The 16,582-nt window shown below is 43.9% G+C and overlaps 1 protein-coding gene across 1 annotated transcript in view; it reads right to left on the reverse strand.

The window, feature by feature from the left end:
* Positions 1–8,598: 8,598 nt before the first annotated feature.
* Positions 8,599–16,582, reverse strand: part of NEDD9 (neural precursor cell expressed, developmentally down-regulated 9) — a 39,191-nt gene continuing 31,207 nt past the window's right edge. Inside the window, exons 3-7 of the mRNA XM_027745075.2 lie at positions 15,880–15,981; positions 14,601–14,702; positions 12,936–14,159; positions 12,510–12,599; positions 8,599–11,221 (exon numbers count right to left, since the gene is read on the reverse strand). Of these exons, the coding sequence (XP_027600876.2) occupies positions 10,712–11,221; positions 12,510–12,599; positions 12,936–14,159; positions 14,601–14,702; positions 15,880–15,981 (2,028 nt within the window). The 3' untranslated portion in view covers positions 8,599–10,711. The remainder of the gene's footprint in view (positions 11,222–12,509; positions 12,600–12,935; positions 14,160–14,600; positions 14,703–15,879; positions 15,982–16,582) is intronic.

Here is a 16,582-nt window from a genome sequence, read left to right on the forward strand (position 1 = left end):
CCTCATTTATTTCTCAAGAGTTACAGTGAGTCTCCATTAGCAAGTCTAACATTTACATTTAAAGAGTTGCTGGCATCAAAACCAAAAAAAATACTGTTCTTTTTTCAGTCTGTGTGGCTTGCCAGGGAAACGAGGCTTATTCCAGCTGTGCAGGTGTGTGCCTGAGGAGTCCTTCATCTGCTTTTTTGGTCTGGAGGGCTGCTGCTCTTTTATTAATGATCCCTCACACTTGGCGAGACTCTATAAGTCAAAACTGAGAATAAATGCTGGGATTAAAAATTTGGGCTGTCTGTAATGTCCTAGCAGGGCTGAGGGTGACACTGGCTCTTACACCACTCCTCTGCCTGGCATCAGGCAGCTCCATGGGGAGCACAAAAGCCCCCGGAAAGGACGTGCTTGCCAGTGCACTGGAGCACTGCAGCTGTGGCCATCTACCCACAGTGCAGCAATTTGGGCAGGAAAAGAAGCCTCTGCCCTACAGCCAGCAGGAGGAATAACTGAAGCCAACCTTTTGCATGTGTGTTGTTTAAGTGCTAAAACAGATAGGGCTTCTGTTTTTCTCTTGTCCAGACTCCAACCTGAGGTTTACTAGCCAGGATCCATCTACAACATCAGGGGATACTTCAGTCACACTGTATTTTCTCCCTTCTCCAAGACCCTTGCTCTCAGCTCATGTTAGGTGAGATGTGCTCATCATCAACACTTTAACCAGGACTGGAGTGTTTCAAAAGTAATTGTGATGGATAGCAGGGTGGGCCTGCCATAGGGAAAGGAAGAAAGTGTGCTAAGAGGAGGGAAGTGTGTGACTGGTGGGGTTCAGTGCGTGTTTCCTGCTCTGGAAAGAAGACACAACAGACTGAGGACACTGTTTCAAGGTACAGGTACATGACAGGAGCAATGTCTTTTCTAGGATTGCCAAGTACTTCAGTGGTGCCTGCAGCAACAGATTTCTTGGGATATCCCACATGTAGATAAACATTTCACACAGTAGGTTAATGAAAGCCTATAACCTGCTGCCACAGGATGTCACAAAGATAAGGTTGTGAACTTGCAAATATAGTCTAATGGAGACTTCCACAGGCAAATCTCAAGTTCATGAGATAATGAGAGGTATAGGCAGGGATGTATTTCCTAGCATCCCCTATCCAATGATTGTGAGCACTAGAGGAAGTCATGTTAGTGATTGTACCCTGAGCAGGCCCACCTGCCCCTTTCAGAAATAGAATCAGGTCTGCGTGTGCCTCGGCCTGACCCAACTGGGCAGTTTTTACTTTCTTAAATGTTGGCAGGCTGATAGCTAGAGATGCTCAGAGAACAAAACCAATGGAATACTGCACATATGTATCCCCTCAGCTAAAAAAGTCTTTGAAGTTCAAAGTCTGGTATGAAAAAAACTTCTTTGTTTTACAAATAACTATCACGTTTACTGTTACGAATGACCAGTAAGAAGCCAGCATTCAGTGCAGCACATGGACAGGAGATGGGAGCCTTTCCTGCCCCTCTTTGCCCATGGCCTGGGATGCCCTGCACACTGAGCAGGACCAGCAAAGATCAGAGCTGGGTTCTGCCTTTGGACTTTGTGTTCCAGCCAGCAGGTGTGAGACTGTCCCACCCTCTGTGTAGCTGATTTCACCTGTAAGGAAGCTGCAAATAGTTAATTAGTTCCTACTTATGCAAAAGGTGTTATTTGTTCTTTACCTGAAGCGCAAGGGCTAGAGACAAATCAGGTCTGGTGGACTCACTGCTGTGTGCTTGGAGTGAGCTTTAAAAATAGATGCATCTCAGCTGGTGATGAAGCCACAGCTGTGGCTTTTCTGTGTGGCTTGTGCACTCATCTTTGTGCTTGTGGAAAAGCAGCACTGCTGAGGAACAGAGCCTACTTAAATGGTCTCCTAGCTGCATATCATAAAATGTCTTCCTGGAAAGCCATGGATGCATTCAGGTACAAAGCACTGAATTTCACTTTTCTACTTGATTGGTTTTTTATAGGATGAGAAACTGAGCAGTGATCACAAGATATGGAGATTTTATTCTCAGTTGCCTTGCCTGGAAGTACAGGTTGGTATTTCCTGCTGAACTTATTACTTGTGAATAACTTGTGTGGATCAGATGGGTTGCTCTAAAGATTTAGGTTTGCTGTGAAAGAGATGCTACAGGCTCCTGTGCTACTGCCCTCTTGGCAGAAGAAGTTAACATAGCAGAGCCCCTCTGATAAGTAGGTGATGAGATGTAATGGCTCCATATGAAATACATGAATTGAGGGATTTCCCCCTGTGTTAGAATCAGCCTGAGGCAGATTAATCTGTTGGAAAACTGGTCAACTTCAGGAGTCTCAATTGCTTGTGTCATTAGATACAACATTGAGAATAAGCTCTTTAAGAGCTTTTTTTCTTATATATTTTGAAGAGAAAAACAAAAATGTGAAAACTGTTTCAGCTGGATGTACATACTCACCATGTAAGGTACTTACTGTTTGCAGTTGTGTCATCCTCATAACCGTACAAGGAAAAAAAAACAGACAAAAATGGGATGAGGCATATGTGCTGGTAGTGGAGGAGCAGTCAGAGTCAATGAAAAAAATACTTTTACAAAACATTTTTAACCAGTAAAAGAAAGCAAACCCACTTTGTCAGAAAATCATTTTGAAATCCACACTTCAAAATTAAGAGCAGTTCTTTTGCATGGAGCTCCTTTCGCCTCTCTTGGTGATTCAGCCCTTCCTGTGCCAAAGGACACCTACTCCAGATGTGATGCCACTTAACTTGGCATCTGGTGCATACTGTCCTTGGAAATGAGTGTCTGAAACTTTATGTTACGCTTTTGCAGCAAGGCAGAGACGTATGCCGGATTACTTAGTGAGGGGACCTAAACATCACCTAACAACCACCTCTGTGACCTAAGGAAATCTGCCTGATCTCCTGACTCCTATGTTTCTCTGCTCTGGTACGAGGAAGAGCAACCTAAACTAGGAATGCCTTTAGGCTGTGAGCTCCTAAGCAAGCCCTCTGTAACTACCTGCTACAAGCCCAGAGCTGGCAAGAAAACTGCTGTGGGAGTGGAGGCCCAGAGGTGGGAGTTACCTGTGTGCCCAGCTTTTTCCCTATCTGGCAAAGAGCACATTTTGGTTGATGGGACTTTAGAGTCTTTAGGACTGATTTAGGGACTTTAGGGCTGATTGCAAAGCCTGGAGGCTGTCTGAGGGCAGGGGAAGGTGGCGGGGCTGGAGGTGCTCAGTTTGGATGTGGGATGTGACACTTTCTGGCTCAGGTTCCAGGACTGCTCTGACTTGGGCCCTTGGGACCAATGTTTTGATGGTACCAATACCAGCCTCAGGTTTGGTGGGCTGGGAGGAGTCCATAGGTTTCTACAGTGTTTTAGTGTTCAGGTTGTAACTTAAACTGTGTATGTGGCCACACTAAGTTTTGGGAAGCAGGTACAGGGTCAAAACTTAGGAGCCTGTGATATGGTCATTTGCAGCTGAGCTGCCTGTCTTGGCTGCCCTTGAGGACCTAAGGAGGCATAATTCTTGGAGACTAGAGAGGATTTATCTTGTCCTAAAATAGATTTAATCATATGGCTTGGACTCTATTCAGTTTAAAGGGGATTCTGATGATATTTCATAGGCAAACATCTTCAGGTAGGCAGGATGAATTCCATCTGGGGTGTCTCACACTGGGAGCACATATAGGCTAATCCAAATTGAGGCAATTCTGAACCTCACCACTCACACGGAGAAGAAAGGAGGGAGTGAGGAAGAGGCTTTCTCATTTGTCTATTTTGGTGTTTTCAGCAGCTTTACACCTTGGATGGGGCTGGTGGTTCTGCGTACTGTCTGCATTTGGGGGACCTGTGGATTTCCACCATAACTTCTCAGTGAACAAAGGCAGCTCCACCCGCTGATCTTTCAGGGTGGAAAAGGTGGATCCCACACCCACCTTCTTCTTGGTCTGTACAAAGTGGAATGAGGTGTCCTGTGCAGTGCAGCCCTGCTCTAGGAATGTCCATTTGGTCATCGTAGCAATTCCTATTAAAAGCAATACAAGTTTCTAGCAGGGCTGTTGTGCTTATTCCTTTACCTGAGAGTGGACAAGTGGAAGCTGTGTCTAAAGCAGTGAGGCCTGAAAGTAACTGCAGGTTGCAGAATGCACTGCAGAATGCATATGCTCATTAAATTCTCTTTGAAATGCCTGATGAAGAAAAGCCACGTAAGTTAACTTCTCCCCCTCTGGAACCCAAGTTAATTACAGGTACCTGTTTCCAGCTCAAGTCATCTCCTGAGATAAAAGGCTTTTGGGTGGGCTGCTCCTACCATCCTTCATGAAAACAAAGCATAGGGTGAAAAAACACTAAAAGTCTATTTTTAATTTTTCACGTTCATGGCCACTCAACTTTGTGGCTTTTTCTCTTTGAGCTTAACTGAGAACAAAGGAAGACTTTAATCACTGCACAGCAAAATGCCCTGGAGCCTTCTAACTGCACAAAAGGTTTTAAGATATACTTTGATTTTCCTTTCTGTAAGAAAATTTAAAGCCAGAGCAAGCTTTTTTCTCTTCCCACCCCCCCCATCCTCTGCTCTCACCTTTCAGATTTCTGCTTGTCCTTCACTGTAACCTTCATTTAACCACACTTAAGTCTGCCCTCATATAAACAGCAGATGATTCTGGGACATTGTCATTGTGCTTTCCTGGTTGGCAACGGTTTGGGCAGTCCCAGCTGCAGGGTTGAGCAAGATAAAGCTGGCTAAGTAGGAAGCTATGAAGGGCCTCTTGGATTTGGTTTCCTGCAGCTTTGCATCAAGGAAAGAGCTATGATCACTTTTTCTGTAATAAAGGGAAATTACAGGGAAGGAGGAAAAAAAGTCCTCCTGATGTCAGGGGACAATTCCCCCCACCTAGTAGCAGGATTTTTACATCCCTCCCGTGGCTGACAGAAGCTGATAGCAAGCGTGCATGGAACCAGGGAATTGCGATCTTTGTCTGGCCTGACGTTATGTGTAACCTTCTGGGAGCCTGCTGCGTGCGGAGGCGGCGGCTGCTGCTTGTGCCGCTGAGCCGAGGCAGCCGCGCTGCAGATGAAATGAGCCTCACATGTCTCCGGGAGACCCGATACTTTGTGCTCCCTGCTTCTGTTTTTGCCATAAGTCAGCCCGACGTCTCAAATTGCTGCGTGTACAAAAAAAGATATCCTGTCTCTTGGTGTTCAGCAGAGAAAAAGAAACCCCTGTCAGGGAGGCGATGCGGATGCCGAGTCCATTGCAGCTGCAGCAGCGCTCCTTGGGCACTGGTTTCCCAGGCGCTGGGTTTCACCCTCGGCAGGGACTCAGAGGACTCATGGAAATGAGTTGAGTCAATAGCAACAAGGTGAACTCCTATGAGGAACATTGACTCGATGGACTTTGCCTGTGGGGGTGCAAGGCCAGAAGTTAAACCCAGAGAGGTGCAGAAAGAAGAAAGCAAACTGCAGTTTGGTTGTGCGTTGAGCCAAGCTTGATACTGACTCTGTCTGCTGAGAAGACAGAATTTAAGCACAAACTGCTGTTGTGTACGTTACTATTGCAAATCAAACCGCAGGAGAGATGGGAAAGCGATCTTCTGCTCAGCATTGCCCCTCCCTCTGGGCATTTCATCTTCTGTTCAGAAATTCACAGCATCCACGAGCAAAGACCATGTCTCTGTAGACATGGGTTTATCAGGAGGCACAAGGAGCTTTTGTCTCCTTGCTGCTTGCCATGGAATGGGAAACTACCCATTTTCTGCTGCCCCGAGAGGCTGAAGAGGAGGGCTCTGCAGCAGCCAGCAGTGTGCATGCCCAGATGTGCCCTGAAACTATCCTCATTGGTCCTTTGCTCTGGGAGGCCATCCCTGAGTGGTCCTAGCCACTGACCTGGAAGGCGGTAGGATGAAGAGCACCCTGATCTGAACCCAGCAGTTTCCCAGAGGATCAGAGCAATGCCCTGGGGAGGCGTCTCCTCTGAGGTCAGGCTGCTGACTGGCTATTTCATGCCCAGCGTAACTCACAGCCACTGAAAACTAAATATTTAGTTTTTGAATAGAGAATGATGTAGTTCCATTTTCTGCATGATCCCAAGGCTGGCAATATGTCCAGCATGGTCAGGCCTTGCTAATGATGTGAATTGCACTTTAAATTTAGGTCTAATTCAATCAAAGTAAAATTGCCTCTGAACAGGACATTGGAGGGAAAATGAGGCGGTACAAGTCACTAAGGGTCTGTGCTGGCCCTCATGCAACCTCCCAGGAAGTTGCACTTCACATCATTCTTGCTCTCTCTGAAGTCAGCAGGTTTATGAAAAGGCTGGAGTAGATGTTTCTCCTGCAGCCATTCACTTTATCCAGGTACTCTCAAGCCTGGATTCAATGTCCTCTTTAAGTCAGAAGAATTTCTGCGCAGGACTTTGTAGCATTAGATAAAACTGTAGCTTTACTCTGATATTTAAAGCCACACAGCGATATCCAGGGTTCCCAGACAGAGAAAGCTGCTGTCTTAAGTGAAATTTTGGTGCAAATTACAATAATAAAATATATTAAAAAAAAGTCTGCATTATCTGGACAGTCCATCTCTGAGATGGGAAAACCTTCTAGCAGAAAAAGGGCTCCATTGATTTAAGAGTGATGTGCATATGCTGCTTTTGAAACTGCCAGTGTAAAAGGTCAAGATGAAATGAACAGGCGTATTTTGGAGTAGGAAGGAACACTTTTTGTTGTCCTCTGAGACTGGCATGACCCTGTCTTTGCCCTTGAAATGTTTCTGTCTAAATGTGGACCAACATTGTGGACATTGAGAGAGGACAAATGGCAAGGGAGGGTTAAGAAAATTCCATGAGTTTCTATAGCCTTTAGATTGAGATTGAGGCACATTTAAGGTAGTGCAGGCAGCCTGGAAGAGGGTGCTCAATACGCAAAAGCTGGATTTGGAGCAGAACAGCTACAGATGCTTGGCTTATGGGCAGAGGGAAGGTGTTACTGGTGTAGCAACATCAGGAGTGCTGGTGGTAGGTGTGGGAGGGACATTTCTGAAACACAGCCCAGATGTTCATGTCAGAGAATGCCAAAAGCTCCAGGGTCCAGAAGTTATGGGGGATGTGAAGATGCTGGGATGTAACTGAGTATCAGGTGATGGTGTGGGAACTTGGTTTCCTTCAGCCATGTTGCCTGTGCTGGAACAGCAGGTAACGGGTTTGCCGAGGCTGCAGCAATGCACGGCTACAGAAAACGCAGAAGCTGCAGTGTCCTGGTTTGCAAGAAATGGGAGAGGTAGCAGCAGGCAGTTGTGCAGTATGAGTTACCTCCTGTGAGGTAACATGAGTTGATAACTTCTCTAAAACCTACCCATTTCAACATTCTCTCTCTCCTTCACTCATCATCCCAGAAGAGAAAGGAAGCATGTTTCTAATTAATATGAAATAGTAATTACTTAATGTCTGGATTAAGGAGTCATGTGTATTCCACATTTGCCACTAGCGTGAGGCAGACAGTTTTTCCACACTGGACATAAGACAGTCACTTCACAGTGGCCATCAACTTGGTTGCAAAACAGCAACAGTTTCTTGGCAACTGCATGGAGACGCTGGCTCAGGGTGGAGAGCAAAGAGGCTCTGGTTTCTATTCTGAACCATTTTGATTGTCCAGTCCCTCCTTTGTTGTTGGTTGACCATTTTAAATTTAGCAAAGGGACAACAATGAGCACCCTGGGGAAGCAACCCTGCATAACCAGCTGTCCCCTTGTGAGGACATGATGAGCCAAACCAGGTACTTTGCTCTCAAGGCTTTCATTGCTCTTACGCTTTCTGGCAAAAACATCTTTCATTGGCAGTCGAGAAACAGCGTTAAGCACAGAGCCAGTTCCACGGTTTTTCTCTCCTTGCACCCCAGGATGTTTGACAGGAGGTAAGGCAGTGCCTTGGCAACAGTGAAATGTGGAAGTAACTTTTAGAAAGACTCCATGATCCTTAAAGCCACTGGGTTGTTTCAGATGGAACCCACACTCACATAATGCTCAACTTGGCATGTACTAGAAGAGAGGTACTCTTACCACTGGGTCAGGGGCAAAGGGTGACTGTACTGAGCAAAATTGCTTTTTCAGTTCCTGCATGGATCATGGCTTCACAAGTAAGAGCTGGAGAGGGGAAGCAGGCCAGAATGGGTGGACAGCCACATCTGTGTCCTGCCACCCCACCTCACTGTGGATCATGTTCAGAGAAACTGCCCCACTCACCTGAAGAACCACTGTCTGTACTATAATGAGGTGGTTCGGGATACCACTTATGTAGCAGGAATAGACACTGGGAATGGGACAGAAGCATGGCTCAGCATACTGCAGACCTTGGTTCTATTTTGGACTTGGTATCTTGTGTAGCTGAGTTGGATAAATGCTTCACCTGCTTATTCTGGACAGACAGAGAAACAGTCTTCCCCTTTCTCTTAAACCCTGAAGTTCTCACTTCACAGTATAAGCATGGACCAATGAAAAGACAGAAAGTGAATTCCTCATGTTAGAATGGCTTTGATAGTATTAGCAATTAGCAACATTTCCTTTTAATACGCTTAGAGGACTCTGAAAACAAGAAAAAATTAGATCCAGTTGGCTTTTTATATGAAAAAGCTAGTAATTTTAATCATTTCAAAATTACTCTCTACAAGATAACAAACTGTAATACAGGGTTGCAATACAGGTTCTCCTTTGGAAAGCACAAACTATCAACATAAACACTAGACTTCAAATCATACTTTCACTTTCTAAGAATATACAGTGAAAAAATTGAACAAGGAACTCCAGAAGAATCCCAAACAACACTAGTACAAAACAGGTTCACATGGGTTGCTTTTTGGCAACTGGCTATGAGTTACAATAGTGTAACTGCCCTTTTGGGATGTTGTACCAGGCCAAGCCTTGGAGCCCTTTCTGAGCCAGCTGGGGGTGTGCTGGCTTCCACTGCCCTTCCAGAACCGTTCTGCAGACTCTGGAAGTGACATTATGATAGTGAAGAGTGATCTTCACTCTTAAGACAATACATTAAGGTTGCAGTATTTTGCACACTGCTGAAATGGTTTTGTTATCTAAGATGACAAATCCTATTTCAATAAGGCACGTGTTTGGCTACAATTGGTAAAGTAAGGAGTTAGGCAGAAGTGCCTGTTTTCCAGGTGCTACTGACCTCATGACCATGTAGTTACCAGTGATCTGTCAAGTGCTCAGAACATACCAATGTGGGACTACCTTGAATTGTACAAGGAGAGTAGTGTTTCTGCTTTAAAAATGCCGGAATCACCTGGAATTTACCTGAGGTATTGCTCACCTTGAAGCATGGCTTTTAGGCTGGGGACCACAGGCAAACAGTGTTCTGTGACTTATTTCAGGGGATTCACAAAAGGCAATGAAGACCAATAAGCCGATACATCTTTTAGAGCAACCAGCATACATGAAATTTCTAAAGGAGTCTACCACTCTGCTAACAATTTATAAGTGTCTACATTAAAAATTACTAGCTGTGTACTTACTGATGGAATGGCCCCATTAAAACAGGAGGTCATCTTTTGGCAACAGTGTAGTGCAGAAAGGATCAGCACCTACGCAACAGAATTTGGAAAAAAAAAAGCCCAGTGGTTGAACAGAAGTTAGAATTGCAACAGATGCAATTAATTCCCAATAGTATGTCCTAGAAAATTAAGTGCTATTTCTTCATTAAATTGTGTGTATGCTATAGAGATGTTTGAATATCTGTTATTTCAAATTAACCTTTTTTCTTTCCATACAAATTACAATTTGTATGTTAATCCCTCTGAAAGGGATTGGTATTTTGAAACATTGCTCATCCGCAGTTTCAAAGATGAGCCCAGTGGATCCTGAGATGCCCTCAGGATAACACTGAGTCCATAAACAATAAGGCTTTCAACCCTGACTGTTAAATTAAATTGCCAATGCAAGTGCATACAAGGTAAAAATGTATGAAATTACATTGCTGGGAATCCATCCACATTTTGAAATCCAATGTTGCATAGTCATTAGAAACAGTGAAATCTGAATGCCGTAAGTATGAACAATTCTGCCTTCCTCCTTAGAAAGTTCTCTTTCTTACATGGCCTAAAAATGCTTTTCTCCCGAATGCTGTACACCTTGCTTGATATGTTGCTCCTTGTAATTGTGCATATATGTTGGTCAGAATGACCAAATGTTTCACATACCAAAGTAACCTAAAGAGGAGTTAAACTTCACGGAATTAACCTATAGAAAGTAATTTCTAAGACGGGAATGGAGTTCTATGAGAACCATTACACTTGATTCGTGGATTGCTACAAGTAGGTTTCACAACCAAGTCCATGTGCCAGCATCAAGATGGAATGAAACAAGAAGAGTGCAGCATCCAGTTAACAAATATACTGAGGAAACAGGCCGTATATACAAAAGATATGCACTGTTTACCTGACACGTTACTCTTAAGGTGCTTAACTGATGTTTTAGGGAATGTAGCAACATATACATATATGCAGTGTATACAAATCTAAACATGTATAAGAAACGTGATACAGAACCAAACAATATTCCCAGATCCCTGATTTAATTAGACTCTCTAATGCACAAGAATGTATTTAAAATATTTAATAAAAAATATCTAAAAAAAGATAACATTTACATAAAAATAGCTCCAGTTTCTCTGCTTTTGTTTTGCTGCTCATGGATTGGATTTTACTGGGTTTCATAAGGACGCCATTTGGACCAGTGAGAGTTTGAACAACTGTGCGTGATGAGACAGCTCTGTTACTCGGTCCACCATCTTCTGTAGGGCTGCTGTGCTGGGGTAACTCAAGGCAGCCCCCTTGGTGGCCAGAACAACACTCTTCAGCAGTTCACACAACTGGTTGCTGGAGTTCATCACTTTGTTGCATATGTCCTGAGTTGTCATTTGCCTTGCGAGTGTGTCCCCAATGAACACAAGTTTGTGAGCGCTCAAAATGATAAATTTGCTGTGAGCCACAAAAATTCGGGGGGGCTGAGAGGAGTTGACACAACTGAAAAAGGCATCAATGGCATTTAGGAGGGAGTTGAAGTGAGTCTCACATTGGTCAGAGTAGAATAAAAGCAGGCGGCTGTCTTGGGAGGTGGCAGTGCTGTTTGTGTTCTGGAAAGCTTGAGGTGGCTTCCATTTTGAGATGTCGTTTTCTACTGGCTTGGTGATCTCTTGCTCCAGACGTTGAAACTGATTGATCTGAAAGGCAAAAAGAAAAAAAAAAGCCCTCTTCAGAGAGTATTCTTGTAAGACGCTGTTATGTATAACAATTTCACCTTATTCCTCGGGACACCCCCAAGTATCCTAGAGTGACCTTACGCTAAATAAAATAGCAATAGGTTTTCTAGGATCAAGGGCTTTGATTACCGTTAATTCAAACACATGGAGTTCAGAAGGGAGAAACATCTAAAATACTTCATTTACATTAAAAAAACCCACCAAACTACCCAAATTCCTGACTTTACAGGCTGTTGCTCATTTGGAGTATTCTGAAATCACAAGTGAGAGAGATGGATCCAAGTGGCAATGACTCCTACACAATCTTTAAAAAGCTGTCATCACTGTGAGATTATGAGATGAAAAGCCTTTAACTCTCACCTCCTCATTGCTTGTACAGTTTTCTGCCATACGATATGGCAACAACATATTGAAGAATTAATACGAGGGAAAAGTGATAGCCCTGAATCTTATGTGACCTATTTTTTAAAGTGATGTTCAGCATAATATTTAAGTTAATGGTATTGATGTTCACTGAACAGATGTGCAGGCAGAATGTGTTTTCAGCATGGTCCAGTGACTAAGGCCCTGGACTCCAGGTCAGGAAAGCTAAGTTCTCAAGCTGGCTTTGCCACTGCCCTGCTGTGAGACATCACAGTTTGCTTCTCCTCCGTGGTAAACTTTTGGAGTTTTTAAACTTTCTGCTTTTTATTATCTGTGTGCACTGGGCCCACTGCAATGGTGCACGGTATAAAAAAAACAATTAGTATCAAACTGAGATGACTGAAAATTGTTTTGAAGTGAAAGGCTTATTCCTGCCATAAGAGATGTTGTTCTAAACACTAAGACCTGCGGCTGTGCTTCCACTCAATTGTGAAGTGGCAACAGGGAAATGAACAGGGCAGAGATGCTGATCTTCAGAATAACTACTCTGCAGTAAATACTTAAAATTTCTTTGGTATAAGCAAATGCTGACACAGGTGTACGGGGCTAGGAAGGTGCAGAAGTCTTGATGCTCACTGGTTTCCATTTGGAGCGTGACAATGCATGTCCTTGTCTTTTATGTTGATAAATCCCTTAATGCTGTGCCTGACTGGCACAAACCCCACATGGGACTTCACAGTGTGTGCTGGCACGCATACACAGCTTACATGACTACAGCCTTTGAACATGGCTAAGGGAAGGGCCCCTCCTGCTTTATTTGACCAGTACTCCCTATGTGTGAGGAACACTGCATTTCAGTGCGACTATAGCACCCAAGTGAACATACCTGATGGTGCTCTAGTTCCACTTTGCTCTGCTTGATAATATTTTCCTTTTCCAGCAGCTCCTTCTGTTGCCTTTCAAACTCTTCCTTCCCCTGTTTTACACAACAAAAGACACTGTGTTAAATCAAAATTGCTCCTGAGCTAAACGACAACTAACAGGTCAAGTAACAGACTGCTTTGTATTGGCTTTTTCACTGGTAGTGCACCACTAAGAGTACAGAAAATAAAAGGATGGCATGGCAGAGCAAAAAGCTATCATTATTACATATGCAAAACCCTATTTGAGGGAAGGAATCACCCTGGTGAAATTACTCTTGAATATGTGTTACTGTGACAATAGATTGCTACTTCCTTGCAAGCAGCTTCTGCAAAAACCACAGACAACTCTTGCACAGCCTTCTGCAGGACAAGGTGTTGGGTTGACCTACCTGCAGGTGAACATAATCGTAGTCATCCATCCAGCTCTTTTCCGAGCCTTCGCTGGTGGTACTGTACGGGTGCTGACCTTTACTCAGGAGCGGAGGAAGGGAACTGCAGGGGTTCTGTGCTTGCTCTCCATGATGCTGCATCTGAGGATTGTCATAGACACAGTTAGGAGTGTTCATTATATTCTCAGGTATGTTTTTGAAACGTGAGCCACCCAACGCCTGTTTGAAGAGCACCTCTGCGTTGACACTGATAGTAGTGGTCAGTTGCTTGGCATCGTCCGGGACTGTCCTTGCCACCATAACAAACCGATCCAGGTCATCACACTTGTTCTGTGCTCTGTTAACAGCCAGGACATTCAAAGACCAGTTGTATCTGTTCAAGTCATGACTAGTTTGGGTAAGGATCTGGTGAGAGTCCTCCAGCCTTTGCACCTCCCTCCTCATTTTGTTAAGAAGGCTGAATTCAGGTAGGCAGGAAGCATTGGCTGCTGATCCTTTTGCAAACTGCAGGTACTCCCACAGCGACTGTTCTACCTTATCCACAGCAGTGTGAATTTCATTGATGTGTTTCTCCATATACCCATAGGACCGCCAGTCTGGTGTAATGAAGGCTGTGAGGTTATTGACAGCTGTCTCCACCATCTGCTGGAGGCGATAAAGCCTCTCTATAGCAGTGTCTGGATCAAGGATTAGTCTTTTGTCCTGTGCAGTTGATGCTGAAAAAGAAGAGTCTTTTGATGTTGTTGAAGATGTGGACATATTACTCCTTGTGCTTCCTGTACTGGAGAAAGACAACCTATTCATCCCATCAGTCACATCCTGTAAGCCTCTATTGTCTTGGAGGACTGCTGGTGGCACATCATATACACCTTCTCTTCCTTCTGCAATGAGACTTTTACTGAGTCCTGCTTGTTGTCCTGGAAATGCAATGCCCCTCGGGGTATCATAAACATCTTTTTCAGGTGCAATTTGCTGTCCAAGAAAATGGTTTTGATGGTTCATAGGGATGTCATAAACACTTTGTGTCTGTGGCATTCCACCCGGCAATAACAGGCTCTCAGGGGAAAATCTATTAAGTTCTTTTCCAATTGCTTTGGTGATGGGAGGAGGAATATCATATGCTCCTTCTGGTCTTACACTGTGGCCCAGTGAAGATGAAAAATCCTGCAAATTTTCCCTCAGGCCTGTATCATCTTGGCATGCAGACTGAGGTGTAGCATAGACCTGAATGACAGAAAGTAAACCATGAAACCTCTGACTAGAAAAACACATGGTTATACCTTACATACGGACTATAAAATGATAGGATGGAAGATCTGCTATTGCTTTTCAAAGAGTCAGCTACTTACCCTGAGTTTGACTCAGAGTCAGTTTTAACATCTCACTTTTTATCATTTATCTTGATGCAATTGTCATAAGCAGCAAAATCCAAAGAGATAGCATGCTGCCACAAAGATAGTGTAGGTCTAATTATCAATTCATAGTCCATAACCTTAATTTTGGGAAAGTGCCTCACTTTACCAGTTTTAACAGTTTAAGAACCTAAGGAAATCCTGGAAGTACTGAATCTCCTTTTCCTTCAGGATTATACACGGACTCTTGTTTCAACGTGTCTTTGGTCAGATACGAAAATACAAGATCTTGTGGAAACAGAGTAATACTTACCCCTTTGGCAGGTGGTATGTCATACACTCCTAAAGCTTTTGCTTCTCCCATGTGAACTGGAAGTGCAGGCCCCTTAACTGATGTGGGGGGAATGTCATATACCTGAAGGAAGAATAAATTGGTTACAGTCACCTCAGGGAAAGCTCTGATCTCAGGTGAGTTTTCTTAGTTTCTGTGTTTTCTCTCAAACACTCTGAACACAATCAGAGCTCTTCTAGCTTGTTTCATATGGGAGAACTGCTTGGATTTTGGACAGTTGGGAGGAAATGCACTTTGCTAGGTCTCCTCTGGGCAACTGTGTGGACAGCAGGCTGGAGAGATGAAGTCACAGCTGACTTCCATCCTGAGAGTTAAATGAAGGTCAGTCTACTATGGGTATCTCTTGGGTTGAACAGGGGAGCACATGTGACCAGAACTGATCACAACCATACTGACAGAGATTAGAGGGGTTGAGGAATAAGCTCGTACTAGTACACCCTGAACTCTCTGAAACTAATGCTGTCCCTGTCGGCATTGCCCATCTGCTTTATCAAGTGCAGTGTGAGCTGTCTTTCTAGCAGACAGTACAGCTGTCAGGTATTTCAAGCATCGGACTTGGTGGCTTGTCCTACATTACAGAGGGTTTTGCATGTGGTCTGAGGCCACTATCTGAATGTCTCTTAACCCAGACTTCCTAATGATTCCAGTCAATCGGTGTCAATCTGTGATAGGTACTTTTGGATTTCAACACTATTCCCTCAAGGAGGTGCTCTGTCAGAGAGCTCTGGAGAGATGCAGGGTTGTTGAGTTACAGGTCCTGCAAGCATCCACTCTACATTCTGGTCCTGGGGATTGAATGCTAAAGGTGTTCCCTGAACAAAGATATATTTCAAGTTCAGTGACATGGTGCAGTTGATATGTGGTGAAAACAACTCCCTGCATAGCATCTGTTCATCTAGGCGATAATTTTACCCTTACTGAGTGAATTACTGTCAACTATGCAACAACAAAGTACAGAAAAAAAACTGTTCCCAGGCAGCAAGTTTATTCTGTTTAGATATACTCTTTGATCAAAACACAGAGAACAAATGGGACTTTTGCGTTTGGTGTGCTGCCAAATCTTAGTCAACATCAAATACAACTTTGAAATACTTCTGTGATCTGTGAATAAGCCACAGCATCTAATTAAAACATATTTTCCCTCTGAAACGAGAGAATTTGCACTGCTCGTAAAATTCTGGTAGAAATTCATCACCCTTTGTGCCCTGTCAGCCCTGTTGGCACTTTTATTGGTACCTACCCCTTGGAGAGGGCGAACAGGGGGGATATCGTAGGTATCCTTCTGGTATTTGGAAGGGAGTTCATAAACATAACCTTGTCCTGACCTCACTGGAGTTATTACCTGTGGATAAAAGAAAACAAGGAAATGTAAGTCTCTGAGGATCTTGGCATGTTCTCTTTGTTACTGCCCAGGGTATAAACAATCTAGTCCTATTAACGTTCACGCTTCAAGTGGCAATGTTAGAAACACCAGTCTACATACACTTCTGAGAGCTGAACACCAAATATGACTGTTAGTAGCTACAAATGCACCATCTTTTCCTTCCAGACCAGTCCTGACACGTCTGCTTGCTACTGCCCTACAGTATCTTCCATTTGTCAAGCACAGATTCTCCAGCAGGTCTGAGAGCTTGGTCCCTTCTTCCCATTGATCTCCCATTAGCACAGACCACACGAGGTGATGGTTACGCCACCCACTTGCTGAGATCAGGGCTGTGTACATGCTAATCCGAATAAGTGTGTGTCCCCACTTATTGTCAGACGCTTTATATACAAGGTTTACACTCTGGGAGTCTACCCCCTTACTTGCAGAGGTATTTCCCACCTACTATGTCAGGATTTCTTATGTTACTGTGCTCCATAGCACAACATCCTGGAGAACTGAGTGTGAGCTGTGGCTTTGAAAATTGTTTACGCAGAAAGGCTTAGCTTAAACCTTCCAA

This window comes from Pipra filicauda, unplaced genomic scaffold, assembly GCF_003945595.2.
Source record: "Pipra filicauda isolate LSUMZ 115617 unplaced genomic scaffold, ASM394559v2 scaffold101_size5749837_pilon, whole genome shotgun sequence".
Classification (NCBI taxonomy): domain Eukaryota; kingdom Metazoa; phylum Chordata; class Aves; order Passeriformes; family Pipridae; genus Pipra; species Pipra filicauda.